This window comes from Hyaena hyaena, unplaced genomic scaffold (genome assembly GCF_003009895.1).
Source record: "Hyaena hyaena isolate Hyena2069 unplaced genomic scaffold, ASM300989v1 scaffold_64, whole genome shotgun sequence".
Classification (NCBI taxonomy): domain Eukaryota; kingdom Metazoa; phylum Chordata; class Mammalia; order Carnivora; family Hyaenidae; genus Hyaena; species Hyaena hyaena.
In genome coordinates, this window is record NW_024080698.1 from 1,591,914 (window position 1) to 1,615,617 (window position 23,704).

The window sequence follows — 23,704 nt, forward strand, 5'->3', positions numbered from 1 at the left end:
ACGTTTTGTGTTGTGAATTGAGTGTGATTAAGTGAGGGGACAGAATCAAAGAAGAAAAGTGGGTTTTTTTTTTTAACTTCAAAAAAAAGTATTTATTTTTGAGAAAGAGACACTAGTGAACAGGGGAGGGTCAGAGAGAGAGGGAGACACAGAATCCAAAGCAGACTCCACGCCCTAAGCTGTCAGCATAAAGCCCTACATAGGGCCTGAACCCATGAACTGTGAGATCTGACCCAAGCCAAAGTCAGACACTTTAACCAACTGAGTCAACTAGGCACCCCAAAAGTTTTTTTTAAACTTTTAATTCTGAAGTTGGTCACAGAGATCTCTGAAATTCCCCAAAGTACAAATTGTAATTTTTTTCTCATTTTAATTGGGCTTGTTCTAGAATTGCAAGCCTCACATTCTGGTAACATAAAAAGATTTCCCATAGCCCACCACAAAGATTGATTCAGTCCATCTGACTCAGTCCATCTACCCAGCAATGATTTGGGGCCCAGAAATCTGCATTTTACTGAACACCCAAAGTGATTCAATCATCACATGTCGTAAATCACTTGTCATATAAATACTATAAAACATACTAAAAAAATAGAGGAGTGCCTGGGTAGCTCGGTTGGTTGGGCATCTGACTCTTGATCTTGGCTCAAGTTAGAATCTCATGGTTCGTGAGATCATGCCCCATGTCAGGTTCCATGCTGACAGCACAGAGCCTTGCTTAGGATTCTCTACCTCTCTCTTTCTGCCCCTCCCTCACATGCATGTACTCTCAAAATAAATAAATAAACTTAAAAAAAACAGACATTTTTCAGAGAATAAGATTTAAAAACTAGAGGATTAAACGTTCTCTTGCCTCCGCCCATAGAGCGTTCATGCAGTGCACCTTTCATTGCACTCACTGGTTAGTGGTTTTTCAAACGGCAGTTGTAACCAGTAAGGGTCATGGAATCTCTTCAGTGAGACAGAACCAACATTTTGCTTAAATGAAATAGAATAGAAAATATTGAAGCACTTCATGTGGTAAATGTAGTTTTGTGAGTTTTATTTACTAAAATGTGCACTAGTGGGCTGTGTGAAACGTGCCTTACCCTGTGTGACTGTAGACCTTGATCAGACGAATGTTGTGAAAGCTTCTGGTGTAGAAGATGCAAGCACAGCTCTCCTGGTTCCCTGTGTGGGCACAACGTGTAAAATGTACGTTGATCTTTCCCCCCTTTTCTAGATCTTCATGAAGCCTTTCTGAACTCTGAGGGCACTTTTATCTTAGCTGTGTTACCCTTCCTGGAGGATTTTATAGCTGCCTTCCCCATGTAGCTGGGAGGGCCTAAGAGAATCCTAGATGCAAAGCCTTAGCCGCGCCTAAGGACCTAAGCTGGGGATTGGTTGGCTACACATCCTTTTCCTTGAACCGAGAAAATGTTACATCAAACTCTGAAGAACTGTATCTTGGGTTAGATCTACATTGGGTTATTTTGAAAATAACTCTCTGGGGGCGCCTGGGTGGCTTAGTCGGTTAAGCGTCCGACTTTCGCTTAGGTCATGATCTCACGGTTCGTGGGTTCGAGCCCCGCGTCGGGCTCTGTGCTGACAGCCAGCTCAGAGCCTGGAGCCTGTTTCAGTCTGTGACTTCCTCTCTCTGACCCTCCCCTGCTCACACTGTCTCTCTCTCTCTCTCTCTCCTAGAAATAAATTTAAAAAAACAAAACAAAACAAAACTAAAACATTGAAAATAACTCTCTGGCCTGGAACTTCAGAAATGGTAGTTGGAGTTTGAGTTTCTAATGGGGTCGTTACTTCTTCCAGTTTTGTATCAGTGCTCTGAGTAAAAAAGGGTTGTTGCCTTTTTTTTGTGGCCTTCCTTATTGTAATGCAGTGTGACCACAGGAGCCACCGTAGCAAGTGGCAGTGCCCCTGTGCATTTCGGCCCTGGCAGCGATCTCTTGTTGCTTCACCTGCGTGACACCACTTGTTCCAAGTCTTCAGAGCAGTAGCTTCTCTGTGAACTAAAGAACGCAGTCCTTGGGGTTTTTTGCTGTAACCTTGCTGTCCCCTCTGATGTGTTGCATTTACCGGACCTCTAATGAGACTTCTTCATTTTTATTAACAAGGTCATTTGAACCTTCCCCACAAGTCGTGGAACCTCAAAAGTAACAGTAAGAGCAGCCTTTGAAAAATTAAAGATGCCAACTTTCATTTTCAGTTAAATTACATTTCCTCGTGTTTCAAAATTAAAATTTAGATGTCATGAATTCTTTCAAGGGAGAGGAAGTTCTTATCCAAAGAGCAGTAAGGGAGATAAATTCTTGTTTTAAATCCCTGATAACGCTAAGCTGTGTTTTTAGGAAATTGAGATTTCCCTTCCTCTGTCACAGTAGCCATATAGACACGTGTGGCTGGTGGCTCATGACCGTGTGGGACAGCATGGATAAGAAATATTCCCATTGTAACAGAAAGTTTGATTTGACAGCTCTGGGCTAGATTTTGTGTTTATAAAAGGAAAGATCTGAAGTATAGGTCAGAAGTAAACTTCTTCTATTGTCCAAAAGAGAGATCTCTGCCAGTAACTTTTTGTAGGGTTTTTTTTTTTTTTTTTTTTCCCTTTTGCCAGTTTGGAGTATATTCTGGTTGTGATTGGTCAGTTTGTACTTCTGTAAAATATGGATGTTCACTGTATCACAGAGCTGAAGAGAGTTTCTGTCTTCCTCTTGATCCCCATTCTCATACTTGTATAGAATAGGCAGCTTTTGAGACTGGAAGAGATGATTGAAAGAAAATGTTCTGTGTTTTGAGGTTTCTGAAAGGTTGATAGTTCACACTTAATGTCAGTTAAAAGGGAAGTTTTGTTACTGCACGGTTTCAATGAATTTTAGGTAATATTTTCATGTAAATATGGTATAATACATGTAATGTTGGCTTAAGAAGTGAGCTTAATTTTAATACTGTCTTCTGTTTATTTAATCATGCTAAAGATTGAGGAAGTAAATCCTTTATGCAGTTTATAGTCTCATGCACGAGTTGTTGACTTAAAAGCTTTGACAGATGGGACAAAGGAAAAAAGTCAAACTGAGCAATGGGTGCTTTGGTGGGATTAAGAGGATTGGTCAGGCATGGGGGATAAGAAAATCCTGTGCCCAGGGACTGCAGGGGTGAATCTCAGAGGCTGGAAGTGACTGAGAGGCTGGGCACGTCACCGTGTGTTTGGCGGATTTTCTTGGGATTGACGAGAATAATTTAGGAGCGACCCTACTTCTCTCGTAATCTGCTCGGCTTCCATGTGCACGTCGGCAGGCCGAGGTTGTTTGCGGCAAGATCAGCTCCGAGCTTGCTGAGGCAAATGGTGGCAATTGCTTTTGCTCCTGGTGACCTGTGGGAATTTCCTAATCGGGAGATGAACCCTTGGGGGCATTAAGGATACGGAAATTTCATCACAGGACATGTTGCAAACAGTGTAGCAAACAGAAATCATCCCAGGCTAGGGTTTTTTAATCATGTCGGTTTTAGCCATAAGTCCAATGATTTTTGCTCTTGAGTTTTAAAAAGTTGGGAGTCGGTGATTTCAAATTAAGAGTCTGGGACAAGATTGTTGAGTGAAATTTTTAATTTTAATGTCACGATGGGTTTAGTTCTGCCGCATGCTCACCTTTAAAAACCACATGTATCTAGATGACAGAAATTTGAAAATTAATCAACCAAATGATACGGTGTTAGTAATATGCTTTCGTTTATATTTAAAATATACAGCGCTGAAAATAAATGTTCATTTTTGTTGCCGAAAGAATAGTTTTACATTTTATAATTATGGTGAATGTGAAAAAAAAAAGAGGAAAAAGTATCCAGCTTAGGATACAGCCGAACAATGCAGGGCATGCAGTTATTTTAGTCATCTAATATGTCAGCATTCAAGAATCTGAACCGATTGTTTAAAAAAAATCTTGTACTTTGTTTCTTTTGTTGCTCATTTCTAACTTTGTCATCTGTCAGAATGCAAAAAAAAATTATCCTTCTATAACCATTGACAGGATAACACAAAAGCTGTCTCCAGGTCGATATTTTGCAGCAATATTTTTAACATACGAACAGTAGTTTTTATAATTTCACCTTGGTGCTCAACCATTTATTATCGTATCAGAAGCATGTCAGTAATTCCTTTCTAAATGTCTGCTTCTTTTAGCGCTGAGACCCACATCAAGGGCTTCACACTGAACGATGCTGCCAACAGCCTCCTCATCATAACGCAAGTTAGGCGGGATTATTTGAAAGGTATGTCACAATGCTTGACCTTTACGTCACATTAATGCCTCTGCAGATTTTTCTTGTAACGCCCTTCGAATACTTGGATAAAGGAGTCCATTTAGCAAATTACCTGCTTATCAAGAGCCTTTTGTGGTAGCTGAGAGACGTAAATTACTGTACATGCATTTATAATACAGCTTGAATATGAATGTACTTGTCATTTGACCACTTAGTCCAGTTTCCATTCCATTTAACACAAGATGGGTTTTCTTAAGATGAATCACAGCTCTTCAGACATGCAAAATTTGTGTTCCAGAACGAGAGAAAGTACAGGCTTTCAAGTGCGTTAAAATTCACAGCACAAGTCATTTTGCTTTGGAAATTAACATACTTTAGAGCATCTGAAACAATTCCCAGCAGTTGTTTCTTGCATATTGTGTTGGTTGTGTGTGAGATAGCAAATGAGTTAAATTGAGTGTTAAATGTATGGGATTGTGCACCAAATGATTATAATATTGATTTTTAAAACTTAATCTAATACTTTTTCAATAGTTCATAATACCAACAGCAATAAGATACAGTGCTTGGAGTTTGGAGTTTAGCGTTTTTAAATTAACGTTAAGAAAATAAACCCAGAAAGCTGCGGAGATGACTTACGGGAGGGCTGAGAAGGGGGCCGTTTGTTGGTGGAGGGTATTTGTGAATGGATTTGGATCTGGAGGTCTTACGAGTGAGCTCCCGAGGGGGAAAACGAGGACTCTCTTAATGTAGGTAAGCGTCCTCTCTCGGGCTTTCTCGGGCTTTACGTTTGAATTTTAGTGAATACAGTAAACCCATTAAAACCAGTTTTGCCAGTCTAGCAAAAGTCACGCAGGAAATCTTTAAGGAACATTGAAAACACTCTCTCCCTGTTGACTATGGTATCTCCTTTCTTCCTCACTCTGTAGTAATGATGCGATTCTTCACTTGTATGTTTATAAAACAATTTCCCATGCCTGAGAGAAAGTTGTGAATTGTACAGCTTTAATGTGCGCTTGTAATGCTTAAATACGCTGGTCTTTAGAAGTCCTGCTCATTGATTAGGATAGAGTATCAAGGTGATGATTTTTCTCTTTTGCGCAAAATTTCTACCGTAACACTCGACAGTCAGGGCCAGCCCATCTAGACAGTCCTTTTGGACAGGGCTTGTTACAAAAACTTTAAAAGCTTTCATTTCATTTTCAGTTAAAAAAAAAAAAAAAAAAAAAAAGGCTATTTGTCAAGTTGATATTTAATGTAGAATGATAAACGGTTTTAAAACATTGTAAACTTGCTCCCCTATAAATATTTCTATAGACATGGAGATAAAGACACAACACCTTTTTTTAATTTCAAGGGGTTAATTTTTGGGCTGAATCTGAACTGAATGTGTTTGGCTACCGTCCTTCACTTGCATATTAGATGCCGTGTGAAAACCACAAGAAACTTTACGATGTGATTTCACATCTATTCCTCTCAGCTGTTGAGTTCAGCAGGCGGTTGGCTGAGAACAGGAGCCATGACACTACTACCTCCAGCACTCACACCACCTCCCGTGCATCCCTGTCACCTAACCTGTTGTTAGAGTCCTTTGGTCATCTGCAAGGACGGGAATGGTGTTGGCAGAGTCCCCGTCTCCTTATCATGCTCCGTGGCCACCTAGGGTTCCCATCTTTTCAAATTTCCTTCTCTTTTTCAGATTTCTTTTCCTCAGCCCCATCTAAAGCAGAAAAATAAACCCAGTTCAATCTCCATCTAATTTTATGAGTGTATACTGTTCGAGAATATTAATAGCTGACTTCTATGGCATCTTGGCAATATTATTGGAATTACTAGTAAATTGAGACTATGAAAAGGACTCGGGGGGAGAGTGTAGATGGGTACCATTTTGTGTGTCCCTTGGGTCCTAAACTATATGGAAGGCAAGTCCTGTTCTGGGAATTTGATTTAGGTTCTAAAGTCCTATGCTCCCTTTGGTTAGACATCAAATGGTCTGTTGTCCCAGTCCTCCTCTCTCGCTTACACGTATGTAGATGTAGGTACGGGTATGCTGGATTCTTGGGTTGCTGTCTAGCAATATGACCTTGGGCAAATCATTTAAACTCTGTTATCTCAGTTTCTCACCTATAAAATTGGTACTTACCTCAGAAGGGTAGTTGTGAGCATAGCTGCTGACTACTGTGTCTTTGTGTAGTGAATGCTTAACACTATCATTATCTTATTTTTGTTACTGTTTCAATCCAGTGGTGGGAAGATCCTCCCTAACAGACTGTATTCTTGGTTAAAAGACTATTTTTAAGTTGATTATCTATGTGTGGCTACCAGTTAAAGAAGATTTTATCAAGCTTGTGTCATAGATTATATTACTAAAATAATATCAATAACATATTTTGTTTCCTTGATATACATGTGTATTTATAGAATTTTAGAGAATGTGTCTTCTGAACTACCGATTCTTTTTTTCTTATTTGAAAATCACGGATTTAGATTGTACATTTGTAGCGGTTAAAAATTATTTCCTCAGTAATCAACACTGAACATATATATATTTTTTTTACTGTAGCGCTTTTAATAGACTGTTTAGTTATTACCCTTTCCGTCTTTCGTCTATAAAAGATAGGTTCTCATTTGGAAGCTGCTTTCAGAGTCTTCATTTTTTTCTAGGTTGCATTGCTTTAATTCTAAAAAGCCATGAAGTTTTTCTTGATAGCAGTAGTGGTGATTGTTAGGCTAAGTATTAAATCCTCTCCCTCCCCCCCCCAGTCTACCATTCTATCTTTAATGTAATGATTTTGCTACACAGGCACATGAATCAGTAAAGCAGGATACTCCATATTTATCCATAATCAAGTACTTACAAGTATGATACTTAAAAAAAAAAAAAAAAAAAAAAACAAAAACCTGTGGCTATATCCATGGGAATCTGATGATCTTTATTTTCTGTATCTACAAGTGTTCAGTCATTTAAAATGTGAATTTGTTAGTGTAGAAGTTCAATGTCCTAGTTTGGCTGCTTCTGCATAATCGATCCTGTTTAGAGAGACTTTGTTTTCAAAGAAGAATCTTTGGGATATTAGAAGATTCGGATAAGCAGGTAATCTTTGAATGTAATAAAATCTGGGAAAGTATGAATGTGGTAGAAGTTACGGTATTTTTGGAGACTGTTTAATTTTTAAAATTATTTCTATTTTTCTGAACTTGTCAGTTTCCTTGAAATTGGTCACTAAGTGTTATCCTTGAAGGAAACCCATATTCTGTCAGTATCAATTGTGTTTTCTCTGGGATTTAAAGAAGAAATTTCTCTGGTCTCTGATATTTTATAGATAGCTAAATAGATTTTTTTTAAATTTCTCATAAAGTATTAATGTTTTCTGTAATCTAGGATAAATTATTCATAGCTTTTTGTGTGTAGCGATTTGGTACTCCTATCTAAAAGCTGGTTTTCAAAATGCATTAGTACGATTCATGAAAGAAAAAATCTTGTCACCTTCTTTTCTGTTGTAGAGGCTCTAAAAACGCTAAAAACAGCCGTGGATCTGGAGCAGACACCTTCTAGATTAGCAGTGACCCGCCTTATTCAGGCCTGTGCTTTGAAGGGTGATGTAGAAAGTGTACAGGAGATTCAGAAGATGGTAAATGGACTCGAAGATTCCATTGGACTTTCAAATATGGTTTTCATCAATAACATTGCTTTGGCACAAATAAAGAAGTGAGTATTTTCAAGTTTTCTTTTCCTTCACTGGATACTAGAAGGAGCATTATCTCAAATACGACCTTTTAAAGCCTTTCTTAGGCTATTAGAAACCATATCAACGCAGAGGAAATATTGATGCCAGTTGTTCATTGTTCTCTAACTCTTAGGGAATAATTACGTGTTACAAAATGTGTGTTAGCTTTAAATTAGACCTTAGAATGACATTTATCAAATTTTTCAAAATTGTAAAACTTTCACCACGGTGGTAACTTTCCTCATGCGTACATGCCAGGGCCTTGTGTTGAAACACTGATACGAACGTGAAAGTTCATTGATTGTCAGCGACACTGAGGGTGACACCCTGCTAGAACATTGTAAATGCAGAGGGACAAGCAAGCGTGTTTAAAATAGTAGGCATTTCTGTTTTCCACACCGTCCTTCCCATCCATGCTGGCAACACGCACGCATACAAAGCGAGGCGTGTAGATGTTGTAAGAAATCAAGTACCCTGCAAAAATGCTTCCAATTAAAAGACGTTTGATAGAAGGTTCTTTTACCATCATCTCTGGATTCCTCATGGAGATTTGCCACTGTGGCCATAAATCAAAACTTGATTTTTATTAACCTCGCTAACAAAGTACGTTGCTTAAGTTAAAGATTCGTAGGATCATTATGAAATTGACACTGTCCATGCTTTGTTCTTGAGTAGTTAATCTCACATACAGTTGGTAGGTTACGATAATTAAAATGTAATGTTTGTTTTTGCAGGGTCTTTTGTTTATTCCTATTTCTTTGGGCAGAAAAGCTGTGTTTTATTTTTTCCTTTTAAAATGGTCCTGCCCCCCGGACCTCCAAGATAGAACTTTGAATTTTCCTTTAATAAGAGAATGTGATTGGGATGCCTGGGTGGCTCAGTCGGTTGAGTGTCCAAATTTGGCTCAGGTCATGATCTCATCGCTCATGAGTTCGAGCCCCGCATCGATCTCTGTGCAGAGCCTGCTTTGAATTCTGTGCCTCCCTCTCTCTCTGCCCCTCCCCCATGTATACTCTATCTCTCTGTCTCTCAAAAATAAATAAACATTACAATTTTTTTGAAAAAATAATGTGCTTATTTTAGGTTAGAAGATTCAGGAAATCATTCAAGTAAGATCTGGATGAATTTTAAAATGCTACCATATAAAACAGTTTTATATGGTATAGAAAATGTGATTTTATTCACTGTTCAATAACTATCTCACTGAAACCCGTAAGAAAAACTTACTGTAATGGGGTGTTCATTTTTATTACAGAATTCTTATGTGTTAGGTAAGAATTCCAACATAAAGCCGCTTACTTGGATTCGCACTGTCATGTCATGACTGTCAAGTATCGGTTAAGGAGTACCTTGACCAAAGAAAGATAATCATACAGATCAATTTTTATCACAACTTGTTAAACAGGGCCATGTAATTGATTTATTTTTAGTGTAAAAGTACTTTTTTCTGAGAATTTAGTATAAATTGATTATTTTTCAAATGTTGTATGATACCTGACAAAAACAAGTTGATGTGACTGGTTTGAAAGATGCAGATAGACCTTTGAAGTTGCCAGCAGCCACTCCCAGAATCCTGGGGTGTGATGCAATTATCTTCATCTCATACAGCAGGGAGCCTTTGTAGGTCAGAAAGCCAGAGTTAGAGCATTTAAACAAGTTTCCAGTTGGCACCCAAAGAGCTGCAATATTAAATTAAATATTTAAGGTAAACTGTTTTCTTAAGTTACTGTCATTAGTTAGCTATTTGGTCTTGTCTCCAGAGCAGTGTTTTACAATAAGCGGCGGCTTCGATTACTAGAGCATAGACTGCCTCGTGATTGCTCTTGTGACCGAAATGTGGGGTTCAGCTTGGCCTAGTGATTTTTATCTGGTTAGTTGTGAATCTGTTTCCTTTTTTCCTAAAGTATTTGTGTGAATCTCTTTAAGTTCTCATACTAAAACTGCCTACACAGTCAGTACAAAAGCAGATACTTCTTTAATAATTTGTTTTACTTTCTTTGACAGCAATAACATAGATGTTGCAATAGAAAACATTGAGAATATGCTTATTTCTGGGAATGAGACCGTGAAACCCCAGTACTTTGGCTTGACATACTTATTCAGAAAAGTAATAGAGCAGCAGTTGGAACCAGCAGTTGAAAAGAGTAAGTGAGCCGTTCTCGCTAAAGAACACAGAAGTGCGTTTTCTCCCTGGTGAGGCTGGACCACATTTCTTTGGTGGATGAGTTATACCACTGTGTAAACAAAAGGTTTTTTTATTTTACCTGTTATTTTTTTTCAGTAAGCATCATGGCAGAGAGACTGGCCAATCAGTTTGCAGTTTACAAACCTGTCACTGATCTTTTCCTTCAGCTTCTGGATTCAGGCAAAGTGGATGATGCCAGAGCTCTCCTACAGGTAATGACCTCGCCACACCTGGACAGTGGGGCTTCTGGCTTATGGGAAGTAAGTTGAGAAATTACCCGACCTGAGTGTAGGGTAGAATACCGGAAATGGAGCATAGTGTGGCTAGTACGTTTAAATTCAGTCTGAATCCAGGTCACATGACAAGGACTGGCTCGTAAAGCTGGAGGTTGCTGGTTTTAAAGACGCCAGACTGGACCAGGACTGCCCTTAGGTATAAGGGGGAGAGAGGGAAGTGTGTTGCCGAATGATTTAAAGACAAATGTTTCTGTGCAGATAGGTAGTGCTAACCATTCCTTTGATTTCCTACTTTAATTTCTCTAATGCTCTAAAGACCGCATCACCATGGCAACACAGTTTGCAAACAAAAAGTAGGAAATGTTTGCTTTTCAAGTACAGCTTCTCACTTGAATACTCAAACATTCTCAGTGCCTTATTCAAGGTTTATTAAGAGTTGAATTTGCTTTCTATTCACTTGTGTGTCACAGACACATTAAATGACAAATGCAGGTCTCTGTGGCCCGCACTCACAGTTAAATTAGCAATCTTCAGGGAAGGAGACAACTGCATTCATGCCATTTTAACAGCACTAAATATAAAGCTGTGCCAAGTGCCGACAGAACGGTGGGTGATCGGAGCTGCCACTGGCAGTGTACACAAACAGGCACCGCTGGGGGGCCCTTCCCAGCAGGTGGCAGTCAAACAGTCCCCGTGATCCCGCCAACGGCCGTGTTTGTGTACAGACTCCCCGTGTCAGATTGAGGCCTGGGACCAATTTCTGGTAGTAAATAGTATTATATTCCGTTCCATTTTTACGAGCTGCGAAACAGATTAAGCAGTAGATAGGAAGCGTGAGACCGGGCCCCTGCGCTGGAGCTCGAGTGCTGATCCCGAAAGTTCATCTAGTTTAACAACAGAACCCAAGCCATTTTTAGAAGGAGCTCTTGAGAAATTTCTCTGTGTGAACGTTTTGCAAGAGGTGGAAATTGGCACGTGCCTCTAAGGCTTTTTTACTTTTTGTTCCTGGACAGAGAGAAATTCCACTTAATTGGAAATGTTCTGGTTTGGTTTGGTTTGGTTACTTTTTTTTTTTTTTTCCCTTCTCCCCATCCTCACCTTTTTTTTTTTTTTTTTTAAACAGCGAAGGCATTTGGTCATACGTAGGGATTTCAGGAATCTTTTCATGATTTTGTCTTGCTGCCTTTAGTGTTCAAAGTTCCCACCTAAAAGAAAGAAACTCTCAAGCTTTCTCTTTGTGTGTGCACATCTGTACATATCTAAGTGTACCTACCAGGGGCGTATGTGTCTCTAATTATACATGCGATAGTAGTCATTCCGTTTTAACACACAGCGTTGATAGTTCTTTAGAAAATGGCACTTGCCGTTTTATCTGCCAGCTTGTCCTGAGCCATCATCGCACAGGCTCTTAGCCGGCACAGCAGCCAGGGGGTGGGGCGGGCCGCGACAGGACCCTTGCCTCTACCCTCGGAGCCACGCTCGCACAGCCACCTCTCCAGGGCTCTTGGTGGCAGCTGTACATTGAGACATCGGCCACAGTCTCTTCACTGTCAGCCCCTTCACCGGACGGACGCTTCGGATGATAACCCTTCACCCGTGCGCTACCTGCTTGTCAAACAGTAAAAGCTTATTCTTGCCGCGGTGAAGAATACTTTATTCACAGATGTCGAAAATATCAGTTGACAATGTAAATGCTCTGTGTGTCCCCAAAAGTTCTTTTTATACCGTTCGCTTTAGTATTGACAGTGTTTTAAAGCTTTGAAAGAGCAGGGTGCTCTTAGAAACTTAAGAGAATGACATCCGTGATGAGTGTAAACTAAAATATTGTCTTGCCATATTTGATTTTACTATAGCATCTAAGATGGGATAGACACTTGATTTCTCTGGTCTGTCATATAAACTTTTTTTTTTTTTTTTTTTTGAGTTTAACTTTTGTCTCTTTCTCAAGCGCTGGCTGTCTGTTGCAATGAAAGCCTTTTATAAAATAGAGAGATTGAAATCAGTCCTTTTGTATGCATAAGTGTAGGTAATTATACTTTAAAGAGAACTTGCTTTGTACATTTTAATTTTTATAAAGAAACGAGCAGTTATCTCCCTGACACCTTATTAAATGTATAATTAACCTTATGATCCCTAGCTCACTTGTGAATGCTTGGCAGAATAATTGGAGAGGAATAGTGCTTCTTTTTTTCCTCTTTCTTTGCAGTCCTAAACCTTATTCTGTGGTTGTTGAAGCATTAGTTTAATTTTTCCCTTTTCTTTTTAAACAAACTTTATACTCACAGTGCCAAGGACAGCTCTTCACTCACAAAAGCTTGGCATAGCTGGAGTTTGTTTTCTTTTTCTTGCCTTAAAAAAATGGGTTGACAATTAGGCCTTCCTATTGGTAATGACACATTACTGTATTATTGTGAACTTTGTTAATTGGAAATATTCACCTTGGTCTCCCTGTTTATCAAAAACCTTCGCTTACTGAATAATATTTCAATTTTTAGAGATGTGGTGCGATTGCTGAACAAACGGCCATTTTCTTGGTGTTCTGCCTTAGGAATTCTCGGAAGCCAGGAAAGGTACTGTGCGCGATTTGCTGGCCACTCAGGGAGGCCAGAAGCCAGTCTTGTTCAGGGGCCTGAGTTTCACAGAAGGGCTTGTTGGTGCGGTACCTCACCGTAAAAACATGACAGAGACAAGATTTTGCTTGTCTGTTCCTGTTCACTTTCTTAGATACTAAGACAGAGTCAGTTCAGGCTCCTTTTGACCCGGAAATGCAGAACACGTTCATGTAGTGAATCCCCTGTTCACGTAGTTGTGCATGAAGAGCCTCAAGAAAGGGCCCCTACAGGGGCGCCTGGCTGCCTCAGTCGATGGAGTATGTGACTCTTGATCTTGGGGTTGTGAGTTTGAGTCCCACACTGGATGTAGAGATTACTTTTTAAAAAAAAGAAAGAAAGAAAAGGCCTTAGGAAGATAAAAATCCTGTTGCTTCCGTCACTTGGTCCATGTAACAGTGGGAAGCACTACAGAGGGTGAGCCGAGTGTCTCCATGCTGGTGGTTACTGCCAGCCATTTCTCAGGTCCAAGCGGTCAGGTGGATGAGCCACGTGGCTTTAAAATCGGCATGTGCCACAAATTAATGTTCTCAAACTATATAGTTACCTTATTTATGCTAAAAAGCTACGTGTGTGTGTGTGTGTGTGTGTGTGTGTGTGTGTGTGTGTAAAACAAAGTCAAGTCCTATTTTTGATGTTAAAAGAAATAAATAAAAATACATTTCCACAAAATTTTGGTAGATTTCACCTCTGAGCATCATTGTTAGTTTATTTGGGCACATATAAAGTTTTAAACCGAGTGCCAGTTGTAATGTTTGTTTTATGCAAAACATTTAGGTTTCTAGTCTGAGGGGTCTAGTTCTCCTTAATTTCCCTCCCAGTAATACACTGGTTTTGGGGTGTTTTTAATTTTGCCCAATTGCACTTTTTATCTCTTACTCATATTTATTTACAGCAAGCAGCTTTTCAAAAGTACTTATTAGTTACTCTTTTTCCTTTCAGAGACTAATTTTTTAAATTTGTAATTAAAAAGCATAAGAAATCTAAAAAGCACTTTTCACTCTACATATGGGTCTGTGCCCACATGCCAAGTACCTGCTGCCTTGCTTGGAAGACGGACAGCAATCGTACAGTATTAAATCTGTTGAGAACGTTCTTCCCAGGAGACTTTAAATTGCAGGAAGTCCTGGAAAGATGCAATTCCAATTACATAAATTGAGAAAACATATAAAAAGTGAATTACGATTTTTAAAAATTCCAGTTACAGCGTCTGCCTGTTTGACAGTGGAATAATTAAGCCAGGTATATATAAAATCCATCCTTGATTTCCCCGACAGTATTGGAACGTGTTTGGTTACTCACTAGGGAGTGACAGGTCCGTCTTCACTCTACAAACTAAGCCCCCTTGTGTGTCTAGATTCTTCTGAAAACAACCAAGTAAACATTCCAGTGATATCTGGAAATGCTCTGTTTATATTCAGAGCACGAAAACTTCAGAAGGCCTGAATTCTTCACATTTTATGTAAAAATCTTGGCACCTTAAAAGATATAGTTAATATCTGTGTCTGCTCTTTAGGGTCTCCCAACTTTTTGGTAAGGTTACTTGTTGACAAAAGAAGCAATCTTCATGATATTTTAGAAAACGATTCATAGAAGTGTAAATGTAATTTGCATTAACTTTTGAAAAATGCTTGTTTGTTTTGGATGTAAATTATCAAATCAATAAAATACTAAGGTATACTAGAAGGGAAAAAAGTTTATTAGATTGAATAGGCAGTTCTGTTCTAATTGTTATGAAGATTTTCTGATATAATGTATGTATCAGTATTTTATTTCACTCTTCTTTTGAGTTGCGGTAACATTTCCTGTATTTCATTTCCTAGGCATCAACTCTGAAATCTTTGTTAGAATTGGTTCCTGAGTTAATTGAAAAGGAAGAAGCATACACTTCTGTCATGAAAAGCTATGGTAATAAGTTTAATCTGACTATGTTATTTAAGTGATTTAGATATTTGTAGTGTAGTCAACTAAGTCTTTGACAGTAATCCTAAATATCAGGTTATTGTGATATCAGTAATTGACTTAGCTTTATAATATGTCTTAAAAGGACATTTAAGAAAAATAGGTACTTATTTGTATAATTTTAACATAAAAAAGTATCACTGGGCATCTTCAGAGGGGCCCAGCTGTGTTAAAGAGGATCCCGGGCTCCTGGAAAGACTTGGAAGTCCACCTGCGTGTACATACTGGGAACCAGTCCAGTCTCTCAAGGCCACCTGAAACAAAACACGAAATGGGCACAGAGTTGAGACTGTCACGTGACTTGCCTTCTTGCCCCTTCAGTATCCTCCCCACCTGCCTGCATTTGTGAAATAACAGACCTCTTCATTAAAGTGGGCCCTTCGATTTTACTTTAAATCACAGTTGAAATTCCAGTCTTTAAAGCACTTTGCTCCCTGATCGCCAGCTCATCACACATGAAAGGGAACCAGGCTAAAGTTTCCTCGGTAATCAAGAAAATGTCAGCATTTCATTTCTAAGTGATGATCACCTGTCCACCTGCCACCCACTGATCTGCTCATATAAAGAATTGCTTTGTTGGTTGTCAGGACAACAAACTGCAGTTAGAATTAGTGGGTTGATTTGGTTCTTCGTTTCTCCCCACCTTACAAGGTGACCATGATCTATTTCAAAATAGAGGCAATAATCACAAAACTTCTCAAAGTTCCATTTGGGGGATTGGGAGATGTTAAATAATGACTGGATGCCACATAATAGTGTCAAACTGCATAAAACTACTAACTTCTGTAGTCCCACTTGGGAATTGGGACAGGAAAGAGCAGGGAGACCATGAAGGTGGTAAAAGGCAAGATGGAAGAGTTTTCTGACTAGCTTCCTGGAAGATGATAGAACTTGACAGTGGCAGGGAAAGGGTTCGGTCCCTGAGGGAGGATAACAAAGGATTTATAGATAGGAAATTGACTTCACCCAAACTGCAAAGATCTGTTCAAGTCCAGTAAGAGCTGATGAGTCATCCATGCTCATGCTTGCTGCGTTTTGGGAGGTCCTGGGATTGATCCCTGCACTTCTGGCCATCCTGGAGGCTCGCCCTGGTCATGCTGCATTTGGGGTTGGTTATACAACACTGGTATAGGGTAGGGGATTGTTAGGCGTTTAAATGTCAAGAGTTGAATTACCAACAGTAATTGTTAGCGGGGACCTTGTAATCTCAATAGTAAACCTAAAAGTAAAACTTCTACACATCAGCTACAACTGAAAAGCCAGCTAAACTTAACTCCTGGGCTACTTCATCATCCATTTAAGTGAAATATTAGTGTAACCCGTTAATGTTATGCAGATGTGTATAGTTGTTTTATGTAAATTGATTCATGTATTTAGATTATTTTTGTCATTGTAGCTAACTTTATATCCCTCATTTGCTTAGTTTACAATAGGAGAAGGTATTGAAAGTCTTTTTGGTGTTGTTTACCTGATGATCTTCATCTAGTTTTCCACCCAATTTACATGACCCTCCTCACAACAATCCTGAATTAGCTTGATTTTTTTTTTTTTTTTTACTGTCTTATTTATTTCTGAGAGAGAAAGATAGAGAGAGCCAGCGTGAGCAGGAGAGGGTCAGAGAGAAAGGGAGACAGAATCTGAAACAGGCTCCAGGCTCTGAGCTGGCTGTCAGCACAGAGCCCGATGCGGGGCTTGAACCCACGAACCTTGAGATCATGACCTGAGCCGAAGTCGGATGCTTAACCGACTGAGCCACCCAGGCAGCCCTGGATTAGCTTGATTTCAAAGTGTTGTTTAAGGGGCACCTGGGTGGCTCAGTTGAGCATCCGACTTTGGCTCAGGTCATGATCTTACAGTTTGTGAGTTCGAGCTCCATGTTGGCCTCTGTGCTGACATCTCAGAGCCTGGAGCCTGCTTTGGATTCTTTCCCCCCACCCACCCACCCCCACCCCTACTCACACTCTGTCTCTGTCTCTCGAAAATAAATAAACATTAAAAAAAAAAAGTTTAGTTTTAAGCAGAGGAGTGTTGAGTGGTGTATGTTTACTTTGGTTTATGGTCACTAACTATCATGGGTCTCTTAATAGCCCTATTTGTCAGCTTCTTTTTTATACTGAATAATGCTGAATTAGAGGTGTGGGGAAGAGTGAGGGAGGGAACTGGTAGTTTCTGAATATGGCTTTTTGCTGAAAGTAGTTAACTATTCGTTTGCCTCGTGATAAAGGGATTTGGGAGTCCCTGAACGGCTAAGTGTTTTGGGAAGAGGGGACGGTAGGTGGTCTTTATCTATGATTAATATCTTTTTTTCAGTCTTAGACAAGGATGCTGCATCTGCTAAAGCACTGTATGAAAATTTGACTGCAAGGAATATAAAATTGAATGATCTGTTTCTAAAGCGTTACGCAGTTTTGCTGAAGAATGTTGGTGAACCTGTCCCTTTCACCGAACCCCCTGTGAGTATTTCTTAACTAAGGGGAAAAATACCTCTACAGATTTATGTATGCTTCATATTAATGTGTAAAAAAAAATAAGTTGAATACTTAATTACATGAGGATTAGATCTCTGTGAAGAACCCTCAGGGGAGGGCTTCAGGAACTGAATAGTCCTGCAGTGGGTTTGGCTGTGGGAGAACATAGCCCTCTGGGGCTGAGGTTTGAAACACAAGGTCAGTCTCAGACCTTCAAGTATAGGTATGGATTTATCAAATGTCCTTGGGGCAGTTTTCTCATCATTTCAGCTTGAAATAGGATTTAATGGCCTGTATTTCAGTAGCCAAGTATATTGTATCCCTATTAATTACTTGTTCATTTGAAACAAGTTGGTTTTTATCTCTTCATCTAGGAAGGGTTCTTTTTTTATTGAGGTATAATCGACGTAACCTTATAATAGTTTCAGGAGTACAACCTAATGATTCGGTGGTTTTTTTTTATACTGCAAAGTGATCAGCTCAGCAAATCCATTACCACACATATTTATAAATGTTTTTTTCTTGTGATGAGAACTTTCAAGATCTACTCTCCTAGCTACTTTCAAATATGTGGGGCACTTGTTTGGCTCAGTTGGTAGAGCATCTGACTCTTAATCTCAGAGACTTGAGATCAAGCCCTGTGTTGGACGTGGAGCCTATTTGAAGGGAAAAAAAACCAATGCAGTATTATTAACTATAGTCACTGCTATGTATTGCATCCATGATTTAATCATTCTATAACCAGAAATTTTGTGCCTTTTGACCCCCTTCACCCACCGAAAGCAACCACCAGTCTGTTCTCTATATCCGTGAGCTTGGGGCTTTTTGTTTATTTTTTTGATTTTTGTTTTATTTTTTATAAAACAAAATAAAATGAGGCTATATAGTATCTACCTTTTCTGATTTATTCCATTTAGCTTAATGCTCTCAAGGTCCATCCATGTTGTGGCAAATGGGAATTCTTATTGTTTTTATGGCTGAATAATAATCCATTGTGTGTGTCATATATATAATGATACGTACATCACATTTTCTATATCCATTCATACAGTCGTGCACACTTGTTATCTCCATGTCTTGGTTACTGTAAATAATACCGCAGTGACCATGGGGGTGCAATTCTTTTCAGATTGGTGTTTTTGTTTTCTTTTGGTCAGTACCCAGTAGTGGACTTACTGGATCATATGGTATTTCCATTTTTAGTTTTTTGAGGAACACCCCGCCCTCCCATACTGCCTTTTCCATTAGCTATGCCAGCTTGCATTCTCACCAGCAGTGCACAAGGATTCCCTATCTCCACGACCTTGCCAGCACATATTTCTTGTCTTTCTGATACTAGCCATTCTGACAGGTGTTAGGTGCTACCTCATTATGGTTTCGGTTTCCATTTTCCCTGATGCTGAGTGACATTGAGCACCTTTTCATGTGTCTGTTGGCCATCTGGATGTCTTCTTTGGAAAAATGTCTATTCAGGTCCTCTGCCCATTTTTTGGAAAAAATGTCTATTCATGTCCTCTGCCCATTTTTAATCGGTTGCCCAGTAAATTTTGTTTTGTTCTAATAAGAGAAAGCATACATGCCAAATTCCTTTATATTGTGTCATTAACCAGCAAATAGTGCACCATGTTTATTTGAACCTTCCATACCCAGGCGTAAAATCTGTGTGCACATACGTGTGCACACACAGCAGATACTCTTGGTGCTGGCTTTAACTGTGAACTTGGGGGCCCTTGAGCTGGTGATTTCATGAATAGAAAGGAGTGCGGATGGGCCGCCTGGATCATAATCTCAGTTCAGGTCATGATCTCACGGTTTGTGGGTTCAAGTTCCACATTGGACTCTGTGCTGACAGCTAGCTCAGAGCCTGAAGCCTGCTTCAGATTCTGTGTCTCCCTCCCCCTCGCTCACTTGTGCTGTCTCTCTCTCTCTCAGTAATAAATAAACATTAAAAAAAAAAAGCGGGGGGTGCAGAGGCTTGAGGAGACAGCAGCTGCCAGGGGCTTGGTGGTCTTTACTACCAATTTGTAGCATCTTGTGACTTCTGAGTTTTGTGCCATCAGCTCTTGCCAGTGACGACACCTGTAACTTCCCTCCCTTTTTGTCTTAACAGGAAAGCTTCGAGTTTTATGCAAAGCAGTTAAAGGAATCAAAGGAAAATTCTTTGTGAAATAAGCAGCCCTACTTTATTTTGTGTGTATTTGTGATTCAGTGTCTAAAATGTTATTTTTTAAATATATTTGAGAGGACAGAATAAATAAATGAAAAGTTTCTTTGTGGTTTTTTTTTTTTTATTCATAATGTATATGTTCAACACCTTACTGACAACAGTGGTGTGCACTTAAGTCACTAGACTTTCTTGGGGGTTTGCCTACAACATAAATCTACGGCATTTTCTTCATGGTGTCTGATGTTTGAAGCCATACGTTTTCAGGTTTCTTCTCTCAAAGACTCTTGATGTCCCCCCTGTTCTATTTTGTTCATTATTTTCATAAAATGTTATTCTCTTATTTAAGGCTTGCTTGTTAATATTGTTTTATCTGAAACTTCTGCAGCTAGACGAAGTGATGCTCAGTGAGCCTTTGAAAGGCTTTACTTATTCTGTGATAGAAAATTGTCTTCATGTGTGAAACCCTGCGTGATTTCCCAGTTTTGTAAAACGTTGGCCCTAGCAGCCATGTTCTAAGTCCTTGACCACTCGTTTGCTGGTGAAAAGCAGAAACTTAGACTGTCGCTTGCCCTCAGTTGGGGTGCTCTTTGCCAACACCGGGGCACTCCCCACTCTGCTCTCCCTTCTACCACGGAGAGTTCCGAGGGCCTCTGTTCACAGACGCATCTGAGTCCTGGCCGCGGCTTTAGTCATGAAGCCGAGCAGCGCGTTTCCTCTTGTCTTGGCTTCAGGTGTTTGTCGGCATAAGCACATCCCATGCCAGGCGTGTTACTTCATACTCATTCTATGAATGTGTGATTTTATATAGGAAGGAAATCGTGGTTTGCATTCAGTTTTGTCAAAGTTGTCCCCAAATTGGTTAGTAATTACTGTAAAAGAATCCAGTCTGGGTCGTGAAACAGTGTACTGTTACGGAAATATCTTGATATGTAACAGTGACCTATTTGGGGATTAGGTAGTTAATTACCAAGAAAGCTGAAAATGTTTTATTGGAGGTTTATCCTCGTTTTCGTGTATTCCTTCTCCCATTTGAAATCAGTGGTTCTCGCTATTTACACAAGGGGAGACCTTGCCTTGCAGGAAGTAAGCTGGCCTCATGCTGGTTGTGCTGCTAACCAGAGTCTTAATTGAACCAGATATCCTTCATCGAGAGCCTGCAAGTAGCTTGAAAGAGGAGGCTGATGGAGGGAAGCCAAGAAGTAAATGTCATCTGGCATTGTTTCCTTTGTTTTGTGGAGTTAGACCTAAAGTATCAGAGGCCGCAGCCAATGCCAAGTGCCAGCCTTGAGGACTTAATGAAGCTCTCCTTTGTTTGCTCCAGGGACAGGACCTATACCCATTGTGGTTTTGATATTGTCTGATTTGCCATGATCCTCACTCCAACAGTGATTCCAGTGAAGCAGGCCTGGTTTTTTCGCAGTTATGCTAACTGTAAGTTAGTTGAGCTACATTTTATTGATCTCCCTTGAACTAGGTCTCTCAGATGAGGCACAACCTTGGGGCTTACCCTGGACTTAATGGTTGCCTGGGCTAGAGACTGAGTACAGAGTATAATCTTACTTGTATAAGTGACTCTAAGTCCCCCTTGTATATGGACTCTGATAAAATGCAGGGTAGTGCAGAGGAAATAGGTACAAATCCCTTATCTAGCATTCTAAGCAGCACTATTATGGCTTCCTCCTCGAATTTAAATATTTAAAATATAATTATATAGTCTCGGTGGGCTAATAAATGCTTTGTAAATGTCTAATTGCAAAATTGAAACAAATAGTAGAGAGCAAACAATTCTAGAACTCAATAATATGTTTTAGAGTAAAATTAGAAGCAAACAGCCTGAAAAGTAAACATCATTGTAAACTTTTGGAAAGTATAGTGTTTTATATGTAATTATATGTTCATGTCATGTATTTGAACCTAGTATAAGTTTAATGTGAAATGCATTGAATAAATTGTACCCCCAAAACCTGTGAGCTTCTTCATTTTTAATTTTATTAAACTTTTGCATAACCAACTTTTGTCACTTCAAGATCTTTGGTCTTAAATTTTTTTAAAAAAATTTTATGTTTGGGGCACCTGGGTGGCTCAGTCGGTTAAGCATCCAGCTTCGGCTCAGGTCGTGATCTCAAGGTTGGTGGGATCGAGCCCTGCATCGGGCTCTGTGCTGACAGCTAGCTCAGAGCCTGGAGCCTGCTTCAGATTCAGTATCTCTCTCTCTCTGACCCTCCCCTGCTCATGCTCGCTCTCTCTCTCTCTCTCTCTCTCAGAAATAAATAAGAACATTTAAAAATTTTATGTTTATTTTTGAGAGAGAGAGGGAGGCACAGAATTTGAACCAAGCTCCAGGCTCTAAGCTGTCAGTGTGCAGCCCAACGTGGGGCCTGAACTCATGAGCTGTGAGACCATGACCTGAGCCGAAGCTGGACATTTAACAGACTGAGCCAGACTGAACCCAGGCGCCCCATAGTCAAAATTTTAAAAACTGTGTGGTACTGGGCAGCAACATGCAGAAGAATGAACCTGGACCACTTCCTTACACCATACACAGAGATAAACTCAAAGTGGATGAAAGACCTAAATGTAAGACAGGAAGCCATCAAAATTCTCGAGGAGAAAGCAGGCAAGCACCTCTTGGACCTTGGCCACAGCAACTTCTTAACACATCTGCAAAGGCAAGGGAAACCAAAGCAAAAGTGAACTCTTGGGACCTCATCAAAATAAAAAGCTGCACAGTGAAGGAAACTTAATCAGCAGAACTAAAAGGCAACCAACAGAATGGGAGAAGATATTTGCAAATGACATATCAAATAAAGGGTTGGTATCCAAAATCTTTAAAGAACTTAAACTCAGCATCCAAAAAACAGTCCAGTGAAGAAATGGACAAAAGACATGAACACTTCTCTAAAGAAGACATCCAGGTGGCCAACAGACACATGAAATGCTGCTCAACATCACTTATCGTCAGGGAAGTACAAATCAAAACCATAATGAGATACCACCTCACAGCCTTTAACTAATGTTAACTCCGGCAACAACAGATGTTGGTGAGGATGCGGAGAAAGAGGATCTCTTTCGCACTGGTGGTGGGAATGCAGACTGGTGCCGCCACTCTGGAAAACAGTATGGAGTCTCCTCAAAAAGTTAAAAAAAGAACTACCCTAAAGCACAGCAATTGAACTACTAGGTATATATCCAAGGGATACAGGTGTGCTGTTTCAAAGGGGCACATGCACCCCAATGTTTATAGCAGCACTATCAACAACAGCCAAAGTATGGGAAGAACCCAAATGTCCATCGATGGATGAATGGATAAAGAAGATGTGGGCTAGATAGATAGATCTATACACATACAGTGGAGTATTACCAATGAAAAAGAATGAAATCTTGCCATTTGCAACTGTGTGGATGGAACTAGAGGGTAAGTGAAGTTAGAAAGACAAATACATGACTTCACTCATGATGACTTTAAGATCCAAAACAGATGAACATAAAGAAAGGGAAGCAAAAATATAAAACAGGGAGGGGGACAAAAACATAAGAGACTCTTAAATATGGGAAACAAACGATTGCTGGAAGGGTTGTGGGAGGGGGAATGGGCTAAATGGGTAAGGGACATTAAGGAATCTACTCTTGAAATCATTGTTGCACTGTATGCTAACTAGCTTGGATGTAAATTTTTTAAAGACAAAAATTTAAAGAATTGTGTGGTGGCCTCTGTTGCGGCCAGAATTTCTTTCTTAAATGGTGTACAGCTTGTTTGTGAAGAACCAACGAAATCCTAGCTTCTCTGTTGTAAGGACAAGCAGATCGTTATATTGAGATCTCTGAGGTACAAAGTTGGCAAGAATTAGAGTTGGATATATGGAAAGTGGACACTGAAAATGAAGGTCTCAGAAGCAGCATTCCATGCTGTGTAGGTGACTGGGACCGCCACATGGATCGGTCCCGGGCACACTTTCCCTCTCCCTGCCTTACCTTCCAGTTGCGGGTGTGGTCAGGGTCTCCTCTCTGCAGCTTCTTGTCCTTCTCCCCGCCCAGCATGTTAGCTATCTCTCCAGGGCTCCTTTAAGCCACTTAAAAGAGCGGGTTATCACGCCGCTC

The 23,704-nt window shown here is 39.8% G+C and overlaps 1 protein-coding gene across 1 annotated transcript in view; it reads left to right on the forward strand.

Moving 5' to 3' along the window:
• Positions 1-21,569, forward strand: part of LRPPRC (leucine rich pentatricopeptide repeat containing) — a 109,882-nt gene extending 88,313 nt beyond the window's left edge. Inside the window, exons 31-38 of the mRNA XM_039232411.1 lie at positions 4,172-4,260; positions 7,756-7,960; positions 9,984-10,123; positions 10,261-10,376; positions 12,896-12,970; positions 14,833-14,917; positions 17,282-17,424; positions 19,550-21,569. Coding sequence (XP_039088342.1) covers positions 4,172-4,260; positions 7,756-7,960; positions 9,984-10,123; positions 10,261-10,376; positions 12,896-12,970; positions 14,833-14,917; positions 17,282-17,424; positions 19,550-19,606 — 910 coding nt within the window. The 3' untranslated portion in view covers positions 19,607-21,569. The remainder of the gene's footprint in view (positions 1-4,171; positions 4,261-7,755; positions 7,961-9,983; positions 10,124-10,260; positions 10,377-12,895; positions 12,971-14,832; positions 14,918-17,281; positions 17,425-19,549) is intronic.
• Positions 21,570-23,704: the final 2,135 nt, after the last annotated feature.